The sequence below is a fragment of the Salvelinus namaycush genome, chromosome 10 (assembly GCF_016432855.1).
Source record: "Salvelinus namaycush isolate Seneca chromosome 10, SaNama_1.0, whole genome shotgun sequence".
Taxonomy (NCBI): Eukaryota; Metazoa; Chordata; class Actinopteri; order Salmoniformes; family Salmonidae; genus Salvelinus; species Salvelinus namaycush.
The window spans coordinates 18,852,076-18,878,387 of record NC_052316.1 but is presented as its reverse complement, the minus strand read 5'-3'; the positions used below and the strand labels follow the sequence as shown (position 1 = coordinate 18,878,387).

Sequence of the window (26,312 nt, the reverse complement as noted above, 5' to 3'; positions counted from 1 at the left end):
GAAAAAGACAAAGTGGCCATTGTGTCACTGGAGATCTAATCTAGTTCTAAATTAAATCTCCCCACGAGGATTAAATTAAACCATCTGGGGAAATTTCTGAAATTAATCAACAGATTTATTAGCAGGAAATTACATACCCTACACACTTGTTTTAGTAATATAATTTTATCTTCAATTGACAGAAAATAATCCTAGAAAAAGAGAACAGTTTAAGTGGGACTTATTCACATCTTTGAAATAATAGTATAATTACCACAATTGAATCTAGAAACATAAATTATAGAAATGTAATTACCCTTAAATGTTAAAGGGGTCAGAGAATAATGATTTCAAAACAAAACATCTAGAATTGCTTTTGCAGCTGTACATGTAATTCCTACAACAACAACCTTGGAAAATCAGATTCACTGATTACTTTCATAACCCAGTCTCAGAAAGCTATTGTGTCCATCCATTGACCATTGGTGTGTGTGTGTGTGTGTGTGTGTGTGTGTGTGTGTGTGTGTGTGTGTGTGTGTGTGTGTGTGTGTGTGTGTGTGTGTGTGTGTGTGTGTGTGTGTGTGTGTGTGTGTGTGTGTGTGTGTGTGTGTGTGTGTGTGTGTGTGTGTGTTAGAGAGAGAGGGATGGTGCAGCAGTATGGTGAATTTCCTCTCACTGCACTGTTGCTGTAAGTAGGTCAGAGCAGCGGTCCCCCTCCCTCCCTGTTCCTGTCCCCTCCCCTCCCTCCCTGTTCCTGTCCCCTCCTCCCTCTCCTGTATGAGACCACACTTCCACTCCATTTCACGCTTTTCCACTGAGTTTGGAAAGCAGGACATGGTGTCTCCTGAAGTCCACCAGCCCTTGTCTCATATACCACTCACTGCAAACCCCATTACACATACATACCTATGTAAGGTAGCAAACACAGGAGTTAACACACACTAAATCAACCTTTCATTGCAAGTACAGTACATTAATTTCCATCTGGTAAAGTCTATCTAAGTCTACAATATGTTTCAAATTACTGGGAGTCTGTGTTTTTTCCTGTTGGACTTGCTGTGTATACAATTTTGTGGGGAATGACAGTGTAATTATTGCCTGAACAATTGTGCTGACTGGTGATTCAGAAATTATTTTGTGTGTGTGTGTGTGTGTGTGTGTGTGTGTGTGTGTGTGTGTGTGTGTGTGTGTGTGTGTGTGTGTGTGTGTGTGTGTGTGTGTGTGTGTGTGTGTGTGTGTGTATGTGTGTGTGTGTGTGTGTGTGTGTGTGTGTGTGTGTGTGTGTGTGTGTGCGTGCGTGCGTGCATGCGGCAGGGCCCGACTACCGCATTTGGGGCCCTGTAGCACAACACACTCAAAATGCTATGAAGACTACAACAATCCTTGAGCCACAAAGAATAAAATCGAAGACAAGACATAGCAACTATGTCACGTTCCTGACCTGTTTTCTGTTGTTTGGTATGTGTTTAATTGGTCAGGGCGTGAGTTTGGGTGGGTAGTCTATGTTATGTGTTTTCTATGTTGGGTTAATGGGTTGCCTGGTATGGCTCTCAATTAGAGGCAGGTGTTTGACGTTTCCTCTGATTGAGAGTCATATTAAGGTAGGTTGTTCTCACTGTTTGTTTGTGGGTGATTGTTCCTGTGTCTGTGTAATCCACATGGGACTGTTTCGTTTGTTCGTTCGTTTTAGGTAGTCTGTTCCTGTTCTTGCGTCCTTCGTCTATATGTAAGTTCGTTTGTTTCAGGTCTGTTGCCTTCGTTTATTGTTTTGTAGTTTGTTCTAGTGTTTTGTCTGTGTTTCGTTTGTTCGTTCGTTTTAGGTAGTCTGTTCCTGTTCTTGCGTCCTTCGTCTATATGTAAGTTCGTTTGTTTCAGGTCTGTTGCCTTCGTTTATTGTTTTGTAGTTTGTTCTAGTGTTTTGTCAGTGTTTCGTTTGTTCGTTCGTTTTAGGTAGTCTGTTCCTGTTCTTGCGTCCTTCGTCTATATGTAAGTTCGTTTGTTTCAGGTCTGTTGCCTTCGTTTATTGTTTTGTAGTTTGTTATAGTGTTTTGTCAATGTGTCGTCTGTTTGAAATAAATCGTTATGTATTCATCACCCGCTGCGCCTTGGTCCGTTCATACACCACCAGACGAACGTTACAAACTAAGAAACAGAACAATTAGAATAAAAAGAGGAAGTGTGTATGGAGTTAGAAAACTAGACTACTTTAAATAAGGCTAAATAAGGCTAAATGTACAGTGATATGACATTGCTGCAGTCACATATGCTAACTTGACAGGATAACTTTGTGGTTTGGATACCACGTTGTAATAAGGGGATAGAGAGGATGTGAGTGGCCAGGTTAACACATCAACAGTGGGTCCTGTGTGCTAGAGCATTGCACTTGCAACACCAGGGTTGTGGGTTCGATTCCCACGGGGGACCAGTATGAAAAAGTACGAAAGTGTATGCACTCCCTACTGTAAGTCGCTCTGGATAAGAGTGTCTGCTAAATGACTAAAATGTGAAACATTTCAATTGACAAGGATTTGTAGACAAAAGAACTTGTTTATGTTCTACCCAATGACATCATCAAAAGTTCAAAACATTTTATAAACAGCGATTTTGAAACACTATGAGTGGGGAACAAGAAAATACCCTCCTTCTGGCTAGAAACTCTATGTAGATTTAGATAAAACATTTTTTTTATATATACAAATGAAGTCGGAAGTTTACATACACTTATGTTGGAGTCATTAAAACTCCTTTTTCAACCACTCCACACAATTCTTGTTAACAAACTATAGTTTTGGCAAGTCGGTTAGGACATCTACTTTGTGCATGACACAAGTAATTTTTCCAACAATTGTTTACAGACAGATTATTTTACTTATAATTCACTGTATCACAATTCCAGTGGGTCAGAAGTTTACATACATGAAGTTGACTGTGCCTTTAAACAGCTTGGAAAATTCCAGAAAATGATGCCATGGCTTTTGAAGCTTCTGGTAGGCTAATTGACATCATTTGAGTCAATTGGAGGTGTACCTGTGGATGTATTTCAAGGCCTACCTTCAAACTCAGTGACTCTTTGCTTGACATCATGGGAAAATCAAAAGAAATCAGCCAAAAAATTGTAGACCTCCACAAGTCTGGTTCATCCCTGGGAGCAATTCCCAAACGCCTGAAGGTACCACGTTCATCTGTACAAACAATAGTACGCAAGTATAAACACCATGGGACTACGCAGCCGTCATACCGCTCAGGAAGGAGACGCGTTCTGTCTCCTAGAGATTAATGTACTTTGGTGCGGAAAGTGCAAATCAATTCCAGAACAACAGCAAAGGACTGTGTGAAGATGCTGGAGGAAACAGGTACAAAAGTATCTATATCCACAGTAAAACGAGTCCTATATCGACATAACCTGAAAGGCCGCTCAGCAAGGAAGAAGCCACTGCTCCAAAACCACCATAAAAAAGCTAGACTATGTTTTGCGACTGCACATGGGGACAAAGATTGTACTTTTTGGAGAAAAAAACAACTGTTTGGCCATAATGACCATCGTTATGTTTGGAGGAAAAAGGGGGAGGCTTGCAAGCCGAAAAACACAATCCCAAATGTGAAGCACGGGGGTGACAGCATCATGTTGTAGTGGTGCTTTGCTGCAGGAGGGACTGGTGCACTTCACAAAATAGATGGCTTCATGAGGAAGGAAAATTATGTGGATATATTGAAGCAACATCTCAAGACATCAGCCAGGAAGTTAAAGCGTGGTCGTAAATGGGTCTTCCAAATGCACAATGACCCCAAGCATACTTCCAAAGCTGTGGCAAAATGGCGTATGGACAACAAAGTCAAGGTATTGGAGTGGCCATCACAAAGCCCTGACGTCAATCCTATAGAGGTGGGCAGAACTGAAAAAGTGTGTGCGAGCAAGGAGGCCTACAAACCTGACTCAGTTACACCAGCTCTGTCATGAGAAATGGGCCAAAATTCACCCAATTTATTGTGGGAAGCTTGTGGAAGGCTACCCAAAACGTTTGACCCAAGTTAAGCAATTTAAAGGCAATGCTACCAAATACTAATTGAGTGTATGTAAACTTCTGACCCACTGGGAATGTGGTGAAAGAAATAAAAGCTGAAATAAATCATTCTCTCTACTATTATTCTGACATTTCACATTCTTAAAATAAAGTGGTGATCCTAACTAACCTAAGACAGGGACTTTTACTAGGATTAAATGTCAGGAATTGTGAAAAACTGAGTTTAAATGTATTTGGCTAAGGTGTATGTAAACTTCCAACTTCAACTGTATATATATTACCCTTTCTTCTTATAATTTTAACCACAGATCCTAGAAACACGCAGTTTTCACACATGTAGGCACTGATATGGCCTGCAATTTCTGAGGCTGGTAACTCTAATGAACTTATCCTCTGCAGCAGAGGTAACTCTGGGTCTTCATTTTCTGTGGCGTACCTCATGAGAGCCAGTTTCATCACAGCGCTTGATGTTTTTTGCGACAGCACTTGAAGAGACTTTCAAAGCTCTAGAAAATTTCCTGATTGACTGACCTTTGTCTTCAAGTAATGATGGACTGTCGTAAAAAATCAAATAACTAATAGTCTTTGCTTAAGTATTCAGCTCCCTGAGTCAATACATGTTAGAAACACCTTTGGCATGTATTACAGCTATGAGTCTTCTTGGGTAATCTATAAGAGCTTTGCACACCTGTAATTGTGCAATATTTGCCCATTATTCTTTAAAAAATTATCTCAACCCCTATTATTTCACACAGAGTGAGTCCATGTAACTTATTATGTGATTTGTTAAGCCAAATCTCACTTCTGAACTAATTTAGGCTTGCCTAAACAAAGGGGCTGAATACTATATTTTATACTGAACTAAAATATAAACGCAACATGCAACAATTTCCTAAATTTTACTGAGTTACAATTCATATAAGGACATTTATCCTTTGAAATTAATTCATTAGGCTCTATTCTATGTATTTTACATAACTGGGCAGGTGCGCAGCCATGGGTGGACCTGGGAGGGCATAGGCCCACCCACTTGGGATTCAGGCTCAGCATATCAACATTAGTTTTTACCAACAAAAGGTCTTTATAACAGACAGAAATACTCCTCAGTTTCATCAGCTGTCCGGGTGGCTGGTCTCAGACGATCCCACAAGTGAAGAAGCGGATGTGGAACATGCGGATGTGGAGGTTCTGGGCTGGTGTGGTTACATGTGGTCTGCAGTTGTGAGGCCGGTTGGACATACTGCCAAATGATCTAAAACGACGTTAGAGGTGGCTTATGGTTGAGAAATTAATATAAAATTCTCTGGCAACAGGTCTGGTGGACATTCCTGCAGTCAGAATGCCAATTGCATCCTCCCTCAAAACTTGAGACATCTGTGGTATTGTGTTGTGTGACAAAACTGCACATTTTAGAATGGCCTTTTATTGTCCCCAGCACAAGGTGCACCTGTGTAATGATCATGCTGTTTAATCAGCTTTTTGATATGCCACACCTGTCAGGTGGATCGATTATCTTGGCAAAGGAGAAATGCTCACTAACAGGGATGTAAACAAATTTGTGCACAACATTTTAGAGAAATAAACTTTTTGTGCGTATGGAACATTTTTGGGATCTTTTATTTTAGCTCATGAAACATGGGACTCACTTTATATGTTGTGATTATATTTTTTTGTTCAGTATAGTTATGGATTTAGTATTTTATTGTTTTTTTCATAATTTTTCTTCCACTTTGACATTAGAGTATTTTGTGTTGACTGTTGACAAAAAAATGACAATTAAATCCATTTTAATCCCACTTTGTAACACAATAAAATGTGAAGAAATACAAGGGGTCTGAATACTTTTGCAAGGCATTGTAAATGTGTTTTTTTGCAGGTATATATCACAGTGAGTATGGGTGTCATCTTGGTAAGTGGGTCAGTCATACATGTCATATCATGCTGAGTCATCTGAGATAAACAAATCCTCATCACCATGTTACCATGAGGCCATTGGCAACGCTTTGTCATGGATGGATCAGGAAAAGCCTCCGTTGAACAACAACAAAAACTTAAGAAAGTGCTAAGAAATCATACAGAGGCCTACTCTTTGTAACTTGTACTGTACAACAGAATCCAATGTATATTTTCATTTAAATTTATAATTCTATTTTTAACATCTGTTTTATCTGGTTGTCAGGTTTTCAGTGTAATATTCCTGTTCATTGTATGGTTGAGCCCGTTTGCCTGTGTGTTAATGCAGTGAGTCAATAGCAAGTGTGTGCCTTGCTCTTTGTCAGTCAGTTTAGTTATTGTTCTCATCTGTAGCTGGCAGCTGGCAGAGAGGAAGATACATGGCATTGGCATTTCATAAAAATTGAATCTGTTCTGAGGATAGGAAAACAAACATGGCTATCTCAGCTAGATGACCTTCGAGCCAGATGATTCATTACTGCCAGGCCACAGGGTCGGTGCCCTGGCCATTGTCATGGAAACCTGCAGGAAAGAGGAGATCACGCTTCAGTATCTTCTTCAGAGCAACAGGCTGTCCACTCGGTTTTCTCTCTTCACTCTCTAACGCTTTCATTTTTTTCTCCCTTCCTTTCTACCTCCCTCTCTCTTTTTCTCCACAGTACTCTATTGCAAGACCAACTGGCCCCCTGCCTAAAGCATGACCTCTGACCCCTGGGATGGCTGACATATTTCCTGGTACTTGCCCATTTCATTGTAGCCCTTAAACTTGACCTCCTCATTGACTTCTTCTCTCTGGTTGTTGACAGAGTGGATGCCTGGGTACCTTGTTGGATGTTAGGCAATATTATCATTTGAGGAAACCCAGAGGTAGGAGAAAGGAGAATAACTGCCCAGAAAGACTAGACTACTTTAAATAACTTATAATCAACTTATAATGGAATTTGTGCGCCCAATATCTCTTCAAAATGCTATTTCAATACTATAGGTTGATAGCGCCACATTTCTTTATTAATGACGTGGCCATTAGATAGCACTGGAAAGAAAGGAAGAAAGAAATATTGAAAATAACAAGGGGTTAGTCAATGAGTCAATATGTTGAGTTAAAAAAGACTGAGACAATGGAAGACCTAACCAGAGGTTTCCCAGAAGGACCAGAACCAAGCCAAGACCAATCAGAATAGTTCTTCTCCATTACTTTACCATTTGGAAGAGACAGTCATTTCAACCAACAAATAATGGACATTTTACCACCAATCTCACCACCAATAAAGGTCAAATAAAAAACGTGGTAGAGCGGCACAGATGTCATCATTGTAAATGTAATTTTTTATTGTCTGCTTTCCATCCCAACACGCCTGTGCCAGACGAGATCATCAATATAAAAATAATATGGATCGTTTTGACAAGGATAAAACCCATATGGATCTCAGGAAAACTCATTTCTGATATCTTGGAGACTGACAGCTGCCAACGAGATAGATGGAAATCGCTAGCCTCCCCTCCAAAGCATGCACCACCCAACTCTCATTCCTGTTTCTAAGATGACCCACAAACCCTTTGGCTGTGGAGGAGAGGCGTGGCCTGGCCTGGCCAGTGAGGTGATAAAGGATTTCCGCGTGGCTGTGCTGGAGTTTGGCTCACTTATCTATTGGTGTGAATGAATGGACAGAGTCGATGAGAGGAGGTGGTGGATGGGCAGGGACAAAATAGATTACAGGCCCGTTAGAGAAACAGTAATGGATTAGTGTGCATTTGAAAGAGGAGAAGAGAGGGGGTTGAGCTGGATGAGGGATAGGGGAGGAGAGAGGATTACAGTACAGAGAGCAGGATCCTAAAATACTCCAGTGCTTTATCCACTGTTGGCTGGCGGGGAGCCCTCTAGTCCTCCTCCAAACTCACTTCATCCTCTGTGCTCTGTCAAAGCACACATCTAACCTTTTGCACTTCATATATACCTTTGTATTGAAATCACTATTTGTATCATGCTGCAATCTCTTCTCTCTGTTTGTCTATATTCTGTCATCTTTCTTTCTCTCTTAAATCTATTTGTTCTCTCCTCTGCCTTTACCCCTCTTTCCCTCCCTCTATATGTTATAAACTCTCTCTCTTTCTTTCTCTATATGTTGTAATCTCTCTCCATCCCTCTATTTTCTTTCTTTCTCTCCCTCCGCCCCCTTTTCTCTCTATCTATGCTGTGATAGTTCTAAATCTCTTTATGTCTATGTGCTGTAATCCCTCTCTCTCTCTTTTCTACATCTTTCCCCCTCTCTCTCTATGCTTAATCTTTCTCCCTCTCTTTTTTTCGCAATGTGCTGTAATCTCTCTCCCACCCTCTTTTTCTCTCTCTTCCTCTATGCTGTAATAATCTGGAGATCTTTGGCCTACATGCCTGTGTGTTGTTAAGCTCCTCCCCCCTCTCTCCCACTCTAATTTACAGGCATTGCAGTGGTTATATAAGATTCCGGGTCAGGGGGTCAGTGACGAAACCAGTGAATGCAGGATAGAGACTATGGTCACGTTCCCCTGCTCAGATGTGGCATGCATCAACCAATGTTTGCGCGCCATGTCATTGACTGTGTCATCAACTGACAAATTGCTATAACATATGATGTGGTTAGCTGATATTTAAAATACCTATCCAGGCGTTGTAAGATCTGGCATGCGTCAGCAACACCTGGGCAGAGGAACGCGCTCTGTGGCTGCAGAGGAAAGAGAGGCGAGAGGCAGAGAATAAGTAACCGAGGAAGAAGTATGAAGAGGAAGAATCATTTAGACAGGAAAGAAAACATACACAGACATGAAAAATAGGAGCAAGGAGAAGTTTAGAAAGAGGAGAATGCAGAAATTCCTGCAGTATTTTCTTCATGGCTGTGTTTGTAAGCATTGCAAAGAAAGCACTCTGAGCTAATAAAATCCCAAATGTGTCCATTTGGATTTTTATTAATGTTTTTGCTGTTCTCCTGCAAACAGGCTGACGTACTAGGGGTCATGCAAGAGACATTGAGATACAGAACACAATATGGGTTAAGATGTGCATGTTTGTAAAGTTAAATGCAGATATTGAAAAGCATAGAAAAGGAGCAGATGCAAAGCAACTCAATAGGTCCATAGGACAAACAAAAGCAGAGTGTAACTGGAGTTGTAGATAGGAAATGAGAGACAATTGTTGAGAGGAACTGAGAGAAAAGGGTGTGTGGAGAGGGAGAGGGAGGGAGGGGTGTGAACGGAGAGCTCTGTCAGCTTGAGCGCTGTTCTACTAACCTACTTACTGATCTCTCCTCTCCTCTACTCATTTAATAACTAGGCTTACCAGTTACGTCATTTAACTTTTGTCATACCCATGCTCACAACCTTTCTATTTTCATCACCAGTATTATTATTGTTCTTGGCTTCATTAGCTCGCTGCACACACATAAATTCATTGTCAGGTTCTCTCCTTTGGTGATTAATGACACATACACTTCAATTGAGCATATATTAAGTGTTATGCAGAGTGCACTGAGCTTTGATCAGAGAATATAATGGGAGATTTTTGAAAGAATGCACTTTTGAAATTTGAACCAATTATGTTTATTAGGAATAATAATAAGATATTAATTTAAAGAACATAATGTAGGCCTAACCACATACCTTTTTATGCAATGATAATTTTATCTTAAAGTAAAGCATTTATCCCCCACTTTTTTTGAAATTGAGAGTACAAAATAAAAAGCAGTATATGTTTTACTTCATAATCCTCTAAAGAGCATCTGTGAAGAAAACAATGAATGCATAAACCTGCAGCCTAATCCAATACAAATAATCAGTTGTGTAAAGTACTTAAGTAAAAATACTCGAATGTACTACTTAAGTAGTTTTTTTGGGGTATCTGTACCTTAATATTTATATTTTTAGACAACTTTTACTTTTGCTTCACTACATTCCTAAAGGAAATTATTGACTTTTTACTCCATACATTTTCCCTGAAGCACAAAAGTACTTACATATTGAATGCTTAGCAGGACAGGAAAGTGGTCTAATTCACACACTCAAGAGAAGATCCCTGTTCATCCCTACTGCCTCTTATCTGGTGGACTCACTAAACACAAATGCTTCATATGTAAATTATGTCTGAATGTTGGAGTGTACCCCTAGCTATCCGTAAAAAAAGAAAAAAAGAAAATGATGATGATGCAGTCTGATTTGCTTAATATAATTATTATTAATTATTTATACTTGTACTTTTACATTTGATACTGAATTATATTTAAAATCAAATAATTTTTGAATTTTACTCAAGTAGAATTTTATTGGGTGACTTTCACTTTAATTGAGTCATTTTCTATTAAGGTATCTTTACTTTTGCTCAAATATGACAATTGGGTACCTTTTCCACCACTGCAAATAATAAGGGATCATCTAATTGAACATTATATAACAAAGTTATTTTACAATCTCATAAGCAACATGTTTATTCCCTTTCCAGTAATATTGTGTTCTACACAGCATATATGTTTTATGCAGCTCATAACAATAAATCATATTTAATATAAAGGTTTATTATACATATTATATATATTGTTTTGCATATTGCTGAGCAATTGTCTCTGAGGGCCATTGAACTATATGGATTTTTATTCTATGCGTTTAATAACGTTGTAGTAAACTACCAGTGTGTCCAAAATGTTCAACGTTTTCAGGTCTCATATGTGTTCCATAATGGATGCATAATGCTGTTTTATAATGAATAGGTTCATAGTTTCTAACTGAAGAAAAGTATAGGCTAGTTAATTAATTATAAATTTGATATTTAAAAAATGTACTAAAGTAAATGCAATAGGACGAGTTTGATATTAGACAGGTTTGATTTATGAATACAGAACTACAACCTATTTGATAACAAAATAGCCATATTTTAGTGAGAGAGGAGAAAAAAGCAAAACCCACAATCAGAGCACCTTAGTGCTTAGGTCTATTTGAGACATACATTTTATATATTTTTGAATCACAGCATGTATTAATCTTTTAACGAGGAAAAGAAAACCCTAGAACCAGTCTGCTTTGTGGGAATATTTCCCACGATGTTGCTCTTGTGACACACTGCCACACTTTCCCACGCATGCTCATTTAAGCGCGCGGAAAGGCGCGCGCACAGCTGACGCCTCAAGAGGCGGAGCTTGTGGAGCGAGAGCACGTGAGTCCACGCGCCGAAAGTAGGTTACAGCAGCGAGCGAAAAAAGACATTGAGCTCTAGTCCAGGAACGAAGTGGGAAGGCCAGGAGCTACAATATTTTATTGCATACAGTCCACGCTGAAGAATACTTATTACAGGAAGAATACTTATGCTACACGGAATAAATACAGAAACAATCTTACTAATAACCTATTCGTTTGATATTTTGTTTGTTTCACAGACCAGCTATTAGAAAACATATGAGAGTTTGTTTTATTTTTTATTCAACAGCTCCTTTTTGGAGCGAAAAAGCTTGTTTAAATTCCTCCATTTTATATTCATTAGCCTACCTGGAGATTTATGACAAAAAATTAATACAGCAAGAAAATGAGAGGTAAGTTTATTCTAATAATACTTAAACAAATGTAGAATGTTATTTTGCTAATTAAAGTTTTGTATGGGAATAATGTTAACTGTGGTGGATGCATTACTTTGAAGTAGCCTACTGTACAGTCAGCTCTGAAGTGCGCGTGTTGAAATCAGGCGCGCTTGGCAATGAACGACGACACAGATCTCAGATAAACTTCAACGGACTATTTGACCATGACATGCTTTAAGACAAATAACCCACTACTCTATGTCCCCCCTCAAGATATTTTACAAATCGTATTTAGATACTTAAAACCACTGCACTTATAAAGCAGATTTTTTTTTTAAATACATAAGATTCAAGTTTAAATATACATCTATTTGCATGGATATTTGCGTGCCGTTTCCCATAGGCTTAGGCTATACATATATGACATGTAAATGTGTGCCAATCAGTCTGCAGATAAACTTCGAATGTGATCTGTTTGTTTGTCTTTGCATGCAGGATGACAAGAATCATTTCGATGTAGTTACTTTTTTTCGCCAGCAATTGGCAGCAATCGTTTTTGGTTATGTAAGAGGGGTGGTGATTGAAATGGCTTTGACGAAAAGCATTATATAATCGTGTAATCTATTTGTTATTAGGCCTACAGAGATTATGTTCGTTCAGCTCAGTTTGCCGTTCTGCATGTAGCCTAGATACTAGGTAGGTTATAGGTTATCTGACTGAGTGACTATTGTTGGCCATAATGAACTTGAACATATGTAATAATATAATATTAAGATAATACAAATATTTAAAAAATGCTCCCAACCCCTCAAAACTCGAGAGTGCTGATTTCGTGTCAGTTCTAATTGGTGGTGCGCAGCGGGTGTTTGATATCGCGTGTTGAGGGCGCGTTGTTGTTTTCTGCATCCCGGCATGTAGGACTGTGGGAGAGAGTCCACTGTTCCATTGACCTAGTTCTGTCATTGAGGATTACACAGCATTCAGAGAGGTGGTGCAGGATGGGTGGGGACTGTGGAGGCATGGTTTCTGAGGGGTATCGTAATTTCTAAAACAATCCATTAGCCATTACTTCAATCTGAGGACGTTGCCATGTGCAAACCAATGCGGGTTGTGTGTCAACAACAGAGACTTTGCTGATGCATAAGTGAAAACTTTGGCCAACAAGGAAAATTAAACCAATAAAGTTTATTATAGTCCACATATTATTTGCTACATTGGTTATATTTTTTTATTGATAGGCTACACAGATATCAGTGTTTAACAGATTATGTTATGTATCATATTTCTATGGCAAATTATTTACATAAACTGAAAGATCATCAATCATTAATGATGGGTAGCAACAACCAGTAGCCTACATTCACCTCTCAGGCCTCACTCTGTTTCCATTGTGAGTTTAGCTACTTGATTAAAGCAACCAGAATCTATGTCACCCATTTGTTTTTAACCACTGCTTGCGTACGTAATAGGATATATTATGTAATTCCTGGCTCTCATTCTCTCCAGTGATCCACACCTCTGTGGATATGCATGGTCCCTCAGGTGCCAATGGCAGGACCACTGTAAACTTAATGGATGCAGCCACTGTAGTGATGACTTTTATGAAGTGCACTTCTCCTAAGTGAGAAGAGAACTCTGTCTGCCACACTGTCTGAAGTGGTACAGCCATGTAGTGCATAGTTTTAGCAAAGGATCAAAGACAAAGTAGAGCAGTGGAGGCAGCTCTCTGCTCCCAAGGGCACTGTTGATCAAGCTCAAAGTCATTATCTGTCAGGAGATGTTCACAGTGGGGCTACAGAATGTGTGAAGGTGCCTCTCTCTGACAACTGGCTGCTAATGTTCCACTCCCTGGAGCTTTAACTCTTTCCCTGCCAAGAGTTGATTCATCCTCCTTTGACTCCCTATACAGTATAACTAGACTAGTGCCGGGAATTTTGCCTGGCCAGGAAAAAAACAACGGACCCCAGATTAAGGCTATAGGCTACATACAATGAAAAACTGCTGGCCCAAAGTATAGTCTGCCTATTTGTTTGGGAGCAGAGTCGTAAAGACATAGAGTTATATATGATGTGTCAAAATGTGGTTGTAGCACAGCCCTAAATATGTTCCAGGGGGGGGGGTGAGCACACAAGATTATATGGTGTCCAAAGCAGAGGACAAAAGTACATTTGTTTAAAATGTTTGTTTTTACAGCTTTTTTGTTACATATACATTTTACGCGCATTTTACGTACATGGTACTTTCACAGCATTCACATAACAAAGATATTGTTTATTTTATACGGACATTATATTTTGGATAGCTAGTACTCAGACATCTCGGGTCATTATACAGTATATAGTGTTTTCAGTACTAACTATTACCAATCATGTGCTTTTTATTCCCAACCCTCAGCTGCTCTCAGCCCATCCCTCCTGTCTCTGTAGACCACCCTCTTTTGATTTCCATGTGCCATATATTTTTCAAATGTGATGTCTTACAGGAAATTTGAACCTTTCTAATCACATAGTATCAACAGATTGTGAGTTATAGATTACATTTTTTCCTAAGAGTATTATTATATTGTTGACTGATTGACTATGGCTTTCCAAATCGCCCAACACTGCCATCATCAACCAACACAATCATCGCCCAACACAATGTTAAATGTTGTGATTTTTAAGCCATTCCTTAACCTGTTACTCGAAATAAGCTACATGGGGGGAATACCAGAATAAATTATCTAAGATTCTGTCTCTTCGCAGCAAAATATGCAGAGCTAAGATTGTTGTATGCTCCATATATACAGTATATAGCATCCAATTTGTATCTTTAATATATGGCAGACAAACAAGTTCCCTACCTTCTCCCCCTTCCACTTGCCACCTCCATGTTGCGGTAATGTTGCCATCAGTATATAACATAAAGATAAAATAAAGACGGCACTTCTAAAAGCCTGTTTCACACTATAGCCTGCTGAATTCGCAAGATAACTTTTCTTTCATTTTGATTTCGGCACAAATTAAAATGTGGCATTGACTCGCCCATTGATTGTTTCAGCATTGTCTCAATGAAGAGTTCGGCATTCGACTAACCATGTGTGACATGTACGCGCAGTTACAGTACAAGCCTGCTAGAGTTAGCGGCAGGCAGATGAGCAATATCCACCGTCATAGTACGGATGAAGCCTGACCTGGAACAGCAGAGGGAGCACCCCCCAATCCACATTGACGGGACAGTAGTGGGGAAGGTGGAACGTTTTAAGTTCCTCGGCGTACACATCACGGACAAACTGAAATGGTCCACCCACACAGATATCCTCCTCTGGAGGCTGAAGAAATTCGGCTTGTCACCAAACACACAGACTTTTACAGATGCACAATCGAGAGCATCCTGTCGGGCTGTATCACCGCCTGGTACGGCAACTGCTCCGCCCCTAACCGTAAGGCTCTCCAGAGGGTAGTGAGGTTTGCACAACGCATCACCGGGGGCAAACTACCTGCCCTCCAGAAAACCTACACCACCCGATGTCACAGGAAGGCCAAAAAAATCATCAAGGACAACAACCACCCGAGCCACTGCCTGTTCAAAGCGGGGACCGAGAGACTGAAAAACAGCTTCTATCTCAAGGCCATCAGACTGTTAAACAGCCATCACTAACATTGAGTGGCTGCTGCCAACATACTGACTCTTTAATAATGGAAAAACTGATGTAATAAATGTATCACTAGCCACTTTAAACAATGCCACTTTATATAATGTTTACATACCCTACATTACTCATCTCATATGTATATACTGTACTCTATACCATCTACTGCATCTTGCCTATGCCGTTCGGCCATCACTCATTCATATATTTTTATGTACATATTCTTATTCATTCCTTTACACTTGTGTGTGTATAAGGTAGTTGTTGTGAAATTGTTAGGTTAGATTACTTGTTAGATATTACTGCATGGTCAGAACTAGAAGCACAAGCATTTCGCTACACTCGCATTAACATCTGCTAACCATGTGTATGTGACAAATAAAATTTGATTTGATCTAAGACAGGGAATTTTTACTTTAAATGTATGTAAACTTCCCACTTCAACTGTATGTTACACTCAAAATGATATATGGCAGTGGAGTAAAATACATAGAGCGCAAAAGAGAAGTGGATGTTTCATACACCAAAAATAACGCCACAAACCACACCCATAAAACAAGAATAAATGCTGAAATTAAATGAAAAACTGTCAAAGCAACGACCAAATAAAAACATTTATCAAAAAAGTATACATTTTGGGAAACAAAAAAAACTGTGCAATCTGGTTATATCATTTATTTTCCTACTCAATATTTAGTATTAACACAGTATCACTGATTGTTACCTAATGTAGCTAGGCTAGATCATCAGTCACCATCATTGGTACTGTACACACTTAAGTCCACTCTCAGTCCACTCCTGTTACTTCTACAGAGGAATTACTCAATCCTCTTGTGCATATTTAAAGAGTCTGTATCAGCCATACACTCTCACAGAATACTACTTTGTGTAGGTAGGCCATGCTGATGTGGAGAGAGGGAGAAGTTATCACTATCGACAAAGCTGTTTCAAAAACAGGTGCTAGGTGGTACTGTAGGCCCTATCAGCAGCCTAGCCCAGAGAGAGGGTTATGTTTAATCAACTAAATGTCCCCTTCACCTTGCAATAAAGCTCTAGGACAAGAGCACTTCACACAAGATGTTCTATATTGTATATAGCTTAAACCCTTAACGCATATGCAATGTAGGTTAAACATACAGTGTGTCAAGTAAATACAAAGTGCAAGGTAAATAGGACCTTTGGACTCCCTATGAGCTGTTTAGAGTAAGATAAGAGAGCAAAGTCTCTGACTGCAGGCTTTACTGCTGGGACAAGCAAACTGACCGGCAGAGACTCACACAAGATACATGACCTCAGATAACTGACAGTACCACTAACTGCTTTAGGGCACTAAAACTCTAATCAAATCCCACCCTCAATCACAATTGTCTGCAGATTGAGATAGCATGAACATTTTCAGACTTTGACAACACTCCTCTCCCACTAAGTAGATGACTATTACAACATGAGTTATGTCCCTTAATATACATTATTTCTAAACTGGTTCCTCTCTCTCTCTCTCTCTCTCTCTCTCTCTCTCTCTATATATATATATATATATATATATATATATATATATATATATATATATATATACCCTACAGTACATTCGGATATATATATATATATATATATATATACCCTACAGTACATTCAGACCCCTTTACTCTTTCCACATTTTCTTACGTTACAGCCTAATTCTAAAATGGTCTAAATTGTTTTTTCCCCCCTCAGTCTATACACAATACCCCATAATGACAAAGCAAAAACAGGTTTTTAAATGTTTGCTAATTTATTCAAAATGAACATCTGAAATACATTATTTACACAAGTATTCAGACCCTTTACTCAGTACTTTGTTGAAGCACCTTTAGCAGCGATTACAGTCTGGAGTCTTCTTGAGTATGACACTACAAGCTTGGCACACCTGTATTTGGGGAGTTTCTCCCATTCTTCTCTGCAGATCCTCAAACTCTGTCAGGTTGGATGGGTAGCGTCGCTGCACAGCTATTTTCAGGTCTCTCCAGAGATGTTCGATCGCGTTCAAGTCCGGGCTCTGGCTGGGCCACTCAAGGACATTCAGAGACTTGTCCTGAAGCCACTCCTGCATTGTCTTGGCTGTGTGCTTAGGGTTGTTGTCCTGTTAGAAGGTGAACCTTCGTCCCAGTTTGAGGTCCTGAGCTCTCTGGAGCAGGGTTTCATCAAGATCTCTCTGTACTTTGCTCTGTTCATCTTTCCCTCAATCTAGACTAGTCTCCCAGTCCCTGCCACTGAAAAACATCCCCACAACATGATGCATCCACCACCATGCTTCACCGTAGGGATGGTGCCAGGTTTCCTCCAGATGTGACGCTTGGCATTCAGGCCAACGAGTTCAATCTTGGTTTCATCAGTCCAGAGAATCTTGTTTCTCATGGTCGGAGAGTCCGTTAGGTGCCGTTTGGCAAACTCCAAGCGGGCTGTCATGTGCCTTTTACTGAGGAGTGGCTCTGTCTAGTCACTACTATAAAGGACTGTTTGGTGGAGTGCTGCAGAGATGGTTGTCCTTCTGGAAGGTTCTCCCATCTCCACAGAAGGAACTCTAGAGCTCTGTCAGAGTGACCATCGGGTTCATTGTCACCTCCCTGACCAAGGCCCTTCCCCGATTTCTCAGTTTGGCCCGGCGGCCAGGTCCAGGAAGAGTCTTGGTGGTTCCAAACGTCTTCTATTTAAGAATGATGGAGGCCACTGTGTTCTTGGGGACCTTCAATGCTGCAGAAATGTTTTGGTACACTTCCCCAGATCTGTGCCTCGACACAATCTTGTCTCGGAGCTCTACGGACAATTCCTTTCGACCTCATGGCTTGACTTCATGGAACTTGCTCTGACATGCACTGTCAACTATGGGAACTTATGTAGACAGGTGTGTGCCTTAACGAATCATGTCCAATCAATTTAATTCACCACAGGTGGACTCCAATCACGTTGTAGAAACATCTCAAGGATGATCAATGGAAACAGGATGCACCTGAGCTCAATTTCGAGTATCATAGCAAAGGGTCTGAATACTTACGTAAATAAGTTATCTGTTTTTTATTTTTAATAAATTAGCAAACATTTCTAAAAACCTGTTTTCGCTTTGTCATCATGGGGTATTATGTGTATATTGATGAGGGGGGAAAACATGTCATCCATTTTAGAATAAGGCTGTAATGTAACAAAATGTGGAAAAAGGGAAGGGGTCTGAATACTTTCCAAATGCCCTGAATATCATCTTATCTCACTCATATTGGTTCCACTTTATTTTACTGCCCACTAATTACCTGGTATTTACCATGGTGCAATGTTTATTTTTACATAATTATTACTTTTTGTTTTCCTAGAGAGAGTGCATTTATGAGAGTAACATAGTCCTTGGTCTAAACTTGACAGAGCATGACTACAGGTCAAACGTCCCTGACCCATTGATCAAACCAGAAATGTAAGGCCCATGAGAAGTCATCATTCTTGACAAAATGTCCAGAAACATTGCTGACATTCTGAACTGCTACGTAATACTGTATGGTCATTGTAAAAATAAAATAAAAATCTTAACTGACTTGCCTAGTTAAATAAAGGTTAAATAAATTAATGAAAAAAATATGGCGCTGTGTGTACTTTACATGCCATATACTTCCACATGATTAAGAGATTGTCCTCAAATGAATTAGTCATCCATTTGAATTGTGTGAAAAGTTTTCAAGTGTTGAATCCATGAGCACTTTATGTAACTATGTCCAGGCAGCCCATTACACTCCTGCAAGTCTCTCTGGCCATGCTAGGGGTATTAATAGTTTTATGGACAGCTGAAAATGCACTCAAATACTTGACATGCTGCCACAAGTTGAGCACCAGTGTAAGTTACAGCCAGGGCCCCTTCAGAATATACTGTATGTTGAAAATACTCTTGTACTGCCTGGTGTTACGTAAGTGGAAAATGGATGGCAATACAGCTGTATTTACTCCACAGTTTCTAAAGTGCTCATTAATCTTTCACTTATCAAACATAGACTGTTTTCTTAAGCCTGTGAACATTTCCATTCCCCTGTCAGTGATTGAATCAGATTTGGTTCCAACTTAAAACAGGAAAGAAATAAATCGGATAACATGCCTTGCAAGGCCGCCACCCGAAGTACCTCCCCCTTGCTGAATGGGAAAGTGTGTCAGTAGAACAGCTCCTCTCTCGTAGCCTGACTGCTCCACAGCTGAGCGGCATGTGAGTTAACATATCAGAGACAAAGCTATGCTCCCAGGAACCAATGTGAGCGAAAGGGGAGGGCTAGGCTTTTCACAGCATTGCTAGGGTGACCTCCTCCCTGAATGAGTGTTTTCGTGGCGCAAAGCCAGACAGCAGTTATATAACATGGTGAGGGTGGGGGCCAGGAGTGCTGGATGTGGTAGAGAGAGGTTTTTTCCCACTGCCTTTATTTATTTCCTTTTTTGATGAGCTGGTAAAGGGCAGTTAATACTGTTGCTGCCTGCAAATTAAATGTTACCTAACGCCTTGCGTCACTGTAACACAAAGTAGTTCAGAAAAAATCATTCAACACACCCAGCAGTCAAAGCAAACAGAGAAAAAAAACTCTTTTTTTTGAGAGTAGACATTTTATCTTCTGTAGCGGAGGACGCTCTCCTGAAGCTGGGGCTTTTGTTAACCTCTTGACATTTAGTTCACCCTGGTGGAGGAACAGAGCCAGTGAAACTTTATAACCCCAGACCCCAGCTAATGCATATTGACCTGCTACTCTGGGCCATAGGAGGCCCTGCCACTTAGATAAACAGCATAATGAAAAGAACAGCCTGTTTCAAGGAGAGAGGGCTCAGGGCTGTGCACACACTGTTAAAGTTGTAGTCTGTGTGTTCCATTTGTAGATTTTGGCAGGATGCATTCTTCTAATTTCTTTCATCCCACGAGTTGACATTTAAACAATCTTTAATATGAACACATTTTATATTACATTTTATATTTGTATCGCTTGGGTGGAATGTTTTTATCTGCAAATTGTTGCAGATGGGCTTTTGCATTTGATAGTGTTTCTTTTGGGTTCAAAATCAGGGCAGTTGGTAATTAAGATGAAACAGATTAAAAGGTGGCTAATCCTCCTTATTTGATAGCGTTTATGGGGATGTTTCTTATGTCTCCACCTCTCATGTACTTTCTCACACAGTTCTGGCACAATTCACAAGACTCCTTATCACCAGACGATTGAACCATGTCATACTAGAGATTAATAAACCCAACCCAAGACACCATCACAGTAGAATTTATTATCTAGTCTAGGGACTTTTAAAGCACAATCAGTGCTTTCAGTCTGAACACAGCTATTGAACAACTTGTATGAAGCACCAATCAATAATGTACATCCACCTAACATGTTCAAATGTGTTAAGTATGCAATGCACTAATGTGTTATTGACTGTACGTTTGTTTATTCCATGTGTAACTGTGTTTGTGTCGCACTGCTTTGCTTTATCTTGGCCAGGTCGCAGTTGTAAATGAGAACTTGTTCTCAACTGGACTACCTGGTTAAATAAAAGTGAAATTAAAACATTTAAAAAATGTTCCTCCTCTCCTTCCAGCACAAATTGAAGTAATACCCTGCAAGATCTGTGGGGACAAGTCATCAGGGATCCACTATGGCGTAATCACCTGTGAAGGCTGCAAGGTGAGCAACCTCAACCTCGGCGTGCCTTGGAGATCTGTTCACTCCACTTGAGTGTTCTATTTTAGTTTTGCGTACTCTCATCCCTAAAGAATACCCTCAGCAAATTCAATCAATATAGATATTTATATATTGTATGCCCTTGTCCAGTACTTCAGCCCTCCCTGCTTCTGTGCCTGTGTTCATGGTGTTTGTGCTTGTGTGTGTGTGTGTTTGTAGGGTTTCTTCAGACGCAGCCAGCAAAACAATGCTATGTACTCCTGCTCCCGGCAGAGGAACTGTCTGATTGACCGCACCAATCGGAATCGCTGCCAACATTGCCGGCTGCAGAAGTGCCTGGCCCTGGGCATGAGCCGTGATGGTGAGTGTCAAACACAAACACAACAAGGTCAGTCCAGAGGGCATCACTGTCTGTCAGTCTCTTCACCGGATGCTAGGGCTCTCTGGGTCTTATTGAAAGGCCATGTGTAGAGTTCATTTATACTGTGTGAAATCACTGCTGGAATCATGCCAGAGACACAGCAGTGATGCTATGGAATTCAATTATCAGTGGATTTTATTCTATATTTAGTTTTATTTTGGCTCCATATGGGCGTATGAGCTCATAATTCATTCCCTGGTTATTGACTGACTCTTTATCTCCTTTGCTGGTACAGCTGTGAAGTTTGGCCGCATGTCCAAAAAGCAGAGAGACAGCCTATACGCTGAGGTCCAGAAGCACCAAGCGTCCCAGGAGTTAGCTGCCGCCCGTGAGGAGGGAGCCGAGGTCGAAGGTCATGGCCGGGCATACAGCAGAGGCTCCAGTGCCGCCCTCAGCGACCTTGACGACATGGCCACTCTGCCGGATGGCCTGCTGTTCGACCTACCCCTGACACCAGAGGGCGCCGAAAGAGAGTACTGCAATCTGGAGATGATAGGGGGCAGCAGCTCCTCCTCTCAGAGTTCGCCCGAACAGAACGGACTGGATTTCGGAGATGGCAACCACCACGTCAAGCATGAGTACCAGCTGCTGCATGAGTCCAGCCTGTTCACACACACGCTGCTCAACACTCTACCCGAGGGGTTCTCAATACTCGAGATCGGTAAGTGGAACTGTCACTCTTATCATTATCTGCTTTGTGTCACTATAACGATCACCAGATTGTTTTTCATGTGTGTGGTTGAAAGCTAACCCATACTTGACTTGTCCATTTCCAGAGCGTATTACTGCTAGTGTGGTAAAGTCTCACATAGAGACCAGTCAGCACGGCAGTGAGGAGCTGAAGAGACTTGTCTGGTCCCTGTACACCCCTGAGGAGACACGCAGCTTCCAGAGCAAGGTAAACATCAATGTCCTGTAGCAGGATTAACTCAGTGGCCTAGTACTCTGTGACCTGTGACCTATATACTCTGACACCCCTATGTGCTATTCCCAATGTCATATATAACATGGGCATCCCTCTGGTCTCTCTTTCAGTCTGCGGAAGTCATGTGGCAGCATTGTGCCATCCACCTCACCAATGCCATCCAGTACGTGGTGGAGTTTGCCAAGCGCATCACTGGATTCCTGGATCTTTGTCAGAACGACCAGATCATTCTTCTCAAAGCAGGTCGGTACCTACTGTTAGGACATTGGAGGAGTGCATTTCATAACACTATTCCATGACCTCAGCTTTCTCTGACCTTAAAGCATAGTTCCTGTTCACACAACCTGAGCATGTATCCATTTACTTCATTAACATGTCTCAGTACTTAATGTTGTAGTATAGTACTACAACATTAATACACAATAGTATATCTGAAAAACATGTGTGTCTATAGTTAGAAAAACAAACTCCAGCATTTGGACTACATTTTAGCATATACAAATCATTTCACCTAATTTGTGCACACAAAATACTGTATTTGTCACATTTTGCATATAGGGCCACTACATTTTGCATATAGGGCCATTACATTTTGCATATAGGGCCACTACATTTTGCATATAGGGCCACTACATTTTGCATGTACCTGGAGGTTGCTACATAAATGAACAACATATGACGCAAAGACCACATTCTGTTTCCAACGATTTTGAAGAAAATAATTATTATTCTAACACTGGTTTTTCATTATGGGATGCTTGTTCATCATCATTGTTTGAATTGTAAAACAATTTATTTAAAAAAGGATTTTATTGATAATTTATTGAAATACATTTGATGTTATGATATGAAATATATGTATTTTATTGACTGACAACATGGAATTCATGTTTTATTTAATGTTGTTTGTGTGTACATGTTGGAGCATCCTCTGTTCCCTTTTTCTTTCTCTCTCTCTCCGTCTCTCCCTCTCCGTCTCTCTCTCCCTCTCCGTCTCTCCCTCCCTCTCCGTCTTTCTCTCCCTCTCCGTCTTTCTCTCTCTCTCCGTCTCTCTCTCTCGTCGCTCTCTCTCTCCGTCTCTCTCCGTCTCTCTCTCTCTCCGTCTCTCTCTCTGTCTCTCTCCCTCTCTCCGTCTCTCTCTCCATCTCACCCTCTCCGTCTCTCTCTCTCCGTCTCTCTCTCCGTCTCCGTCTCTCTCTCTCTCCGTCTCTCTCTCCGTCTCTCTCTCTCCGTCTCTCTCTCCGTCTCTCTCTCTCCGTCTCTCTCTCCGTCTCCGTCTCTCTCTCCATCTCCGTCTCTCTCTCCATCTCCGTCTCTCTCTCTCCGTCTCTCTCTCCGTCTCCGTCTCTCTCTCTCTCTCCGTCTCTCTCTCTCTCCGTCTCTCTCTCCGTCTCTCTCTCTCTCTCCGTCTCTCTCTCTCTCTCTCTGTCTCTCTCTCTCCGTCTCTCTCTCCCTCTCCGTCTCTCCCTGTTCATCTTTGTGGTATATTTATGATCTCTTCAGGATGTCTGGATGTGCTTCTGATTCGCATGTGTCGCGCCTACAACCCCATCAACAACACTGTTCTGTTTGATGGCAAGTTTGCCAGTGCACAGACCTTCAAAGCTCTTGGTGAGTCCCCTCTTTATGAAACCAAATCATGAATATTTATTCACACACCCACAAAATTCTAGGTCAACCTTTCATTAGTTTCCGTTTAAAAAAAGGCGTTTGTTTTGATGACACCTGTTTTTCCCCCTGTTTTCTCCCAGGTTGTGATGACCTTGTGGGTGCCGTATTTGACCTGGCCAAGAGCCTGAGCCGTATGCAGCTCTCTGAAGAGGAAATGGCTCTGTTCAGTGCTGCTGTTCTCCTGTCACCAGGTAATCCTCACACTCCCAGTTCTAAATCAGACACTAAGTAATATGTAAGAAGGAAAACCAGCACAGTCTAACTGTGGTTGTCGCTCTCTTTTTCCTCCAGACCGACCATGGTTGAAAGACACCCAACAGGTGCAGAAGCTTCAAGAGAAAGTATATCTCTCTCTGCAGCATTGTCTACACAGATGTGGCTCATCGGAGGAGAAACTGGCAAAGGTACAGACTTGCAGGAGATTATATATTCCTTTATTCCTCAAACAGGCCTTTGTTAGTGGATTTTGGGTGAAATGTGAAAACTTCACATTTTCTGTCTCTTTTCCCTTGTCTCGCTCTCTCTCTTCTTCTACCTCTAAGATGGTGTCCAAGCTTCCCATGATGAAGTCCATCTGCAATCTCCACATTGACAAGCTCAAGTTTTTCCGTCTCCTCCACCCAGAGACGGCATACAATTTCCCCCCTCTGTACCGCGAGGTGTTCAGCAGTGAAATCACCTTCCCAGACTCCACAATGGGCTAAAAATCTGTTCAGATATGAAAGTTATTCATATAGAGACAGAAAGATGTAGGGAAGGAGAGGTAGAGAGTGAGAGGAACGTGGCAACAGCGAAGCAACCAGCAGCTCAGTGAAAATCCTGCACGCTACACTTTAGGAACACTACTCTGTCGCTTGGACTGTAAGCCAGTCCAGGCTATGAAATTCAACACTAGGTGCTGGGTACTATGCGCATGCTACTTATTTTTGTTGTTGACTAAAATGGTTCTGAGAGCTTGAGATCTCCCTCAAGTTAAAGTCCTCTGTAAAACGAGTATGACTTCTTTGAATGTACCCCACAGACATGAAGCACAGCCCTAGGTTTGAGACAGAGTGTACTATATACCCTACTATCCTGCCCCATGGAGGAGTTGCTGTGTAGATCTTTATTTTATTGCAGTTCTACAGCTCAATTTTAGTTTCTTATTTGGTAGTGCCCATACTTTGCAGTTTTGTATCCTATGAACAAACTGTTTAAAGGGACCAAGATCAAACAGATAGTCGGGCAGATTTGTTTTGCATGCAAGACATGGACAAAGAGACCCAGGGTGTCTATTACCATCCATGCAGACTTGCACACACAGCACTAAGACAAAGCACTTATGCTGACCTATATATGTATTTTTACAGGCACACATTCAGACACTGATATTTTTGAGCTCTTGACTTTATTTTTTAAAATGCAATCATAGACCTCGGTCCCACTACCCTTTCCCCTTGCAAATGCCACTTAGAGAGCGAAAGAGAGAATCACACAAGTATTTTGAAAGTATTTTTAAACGTTCCTTACGTATACACTTATATTTAATCATGTAAAATAAAATTAGACAGGGATTTATATACAGTGTATATAAAAGGGAGAGATAGAATGATTCAGGTCGTTATTGTAAGAGAGAATGTGTTTTCAATGACTTACCTGGTTAAATAAAGGCAATTAAATAAAGATAAATAGATTCCCCATGACAGTGTGATGAATGTTCATCTGTCAGTCAAAGACTGCCTGACCATATTCTGGGGAACTGGGATGAAAAATGATTAGATTAATAGCACTTACCATCTAAGAGCCCTCCACCCGATCCGGACCATTTTCTTGTGCTACCAAGAATCTCAGGGTTCCAACTCAAAAGACTGCCGATTGTCCTCCTGAATCTAACAGAAGTGGGATCTGTGGGTCCAATACAAGACTTTGTTGAGCAGAGAAAGGAAGCAGATGATAAGAAGAAAACAAACAGGCGGCAAACACACTTTCCTGTGCTCCCACATAGGTAACAACCGCAATAGGGAAAGGGGTTTGACCTTTGACCAGCAGGGGGAAGGTGGAGACTCATGCCCTCCCTGTGTGTTCAAGCAGTCTACTGTTTCAGACTGAACTGAAGGTGTGCTGATTTGTTAATGATGCCCTCTCACCCTAACCCTCCCCCCTTATACCTCACCCTCTCCCAAACACATACAGATGTGATCTCTTAATTTGATCACTGTTGTCGCAGATAATTTACTGCACAACAGTAAATGCAAATTGTAGTGTATTCAAGGTTTAAAAAATCTTATAAAGTTTGTAAATTCCAAACGAAAAATGTATTTACCCACATAATTCACATTTCCTGTTGCTGCAGGATTATTTTCCCGCTGTGAGAAACTGGTCAAATTAAGAGAGTACACCTGTATGGCACAACAAAGGGTTGACAGAGCCATCAGCTACCCCCCTGAGTTAGGGATTTCTACATTCAGATTATAGAGTATATGAGATTTCATAATTTGAAGGACAATGATATACATACAAAAATATGTATTTTATGCAGA

General features: G+C 40.8%; 1 protein-coding gene across 1 annotated transcript; it reads left to right on the top strand.

Moving 5' to 3' along the window:
* Positions 1 to 11,169: 11,169 nt before the first annotated feature.
* rorca (RAR-related orphan receptor C a) lies at positions 11,170 to 25,472 on the top strand. Its single transcript, XM_039002442.1, has 10 exons — positions 11,170 to 11,500; positions 20,694 to 20,779; positions 20,996 to 21,137; positions 21,433 to 21,858; positions 21,974 to 22,095; positions 22,233 to 22,365; positions 23,626 to 23,733; positions 23,874 to 23,984; positions 24,085 to 24,197; positions 24,336 to 25,472. The coding sequence occupies exons 1-10, from the start codon at positions 11,494 to 11,496 to the stop codon at positions 24,495 to 24,497; spliced, it is 1,410 nt and encodes a 469-aa protein (XP_038858370.1). The 5' UTR covers positions 11,170 to 11,493; the 3' UTR covers positions 24,498 to 25,472.
* The last annotated feature ends 840 nt before the right edge of the window (positions 25,473 to 26,312 follow it).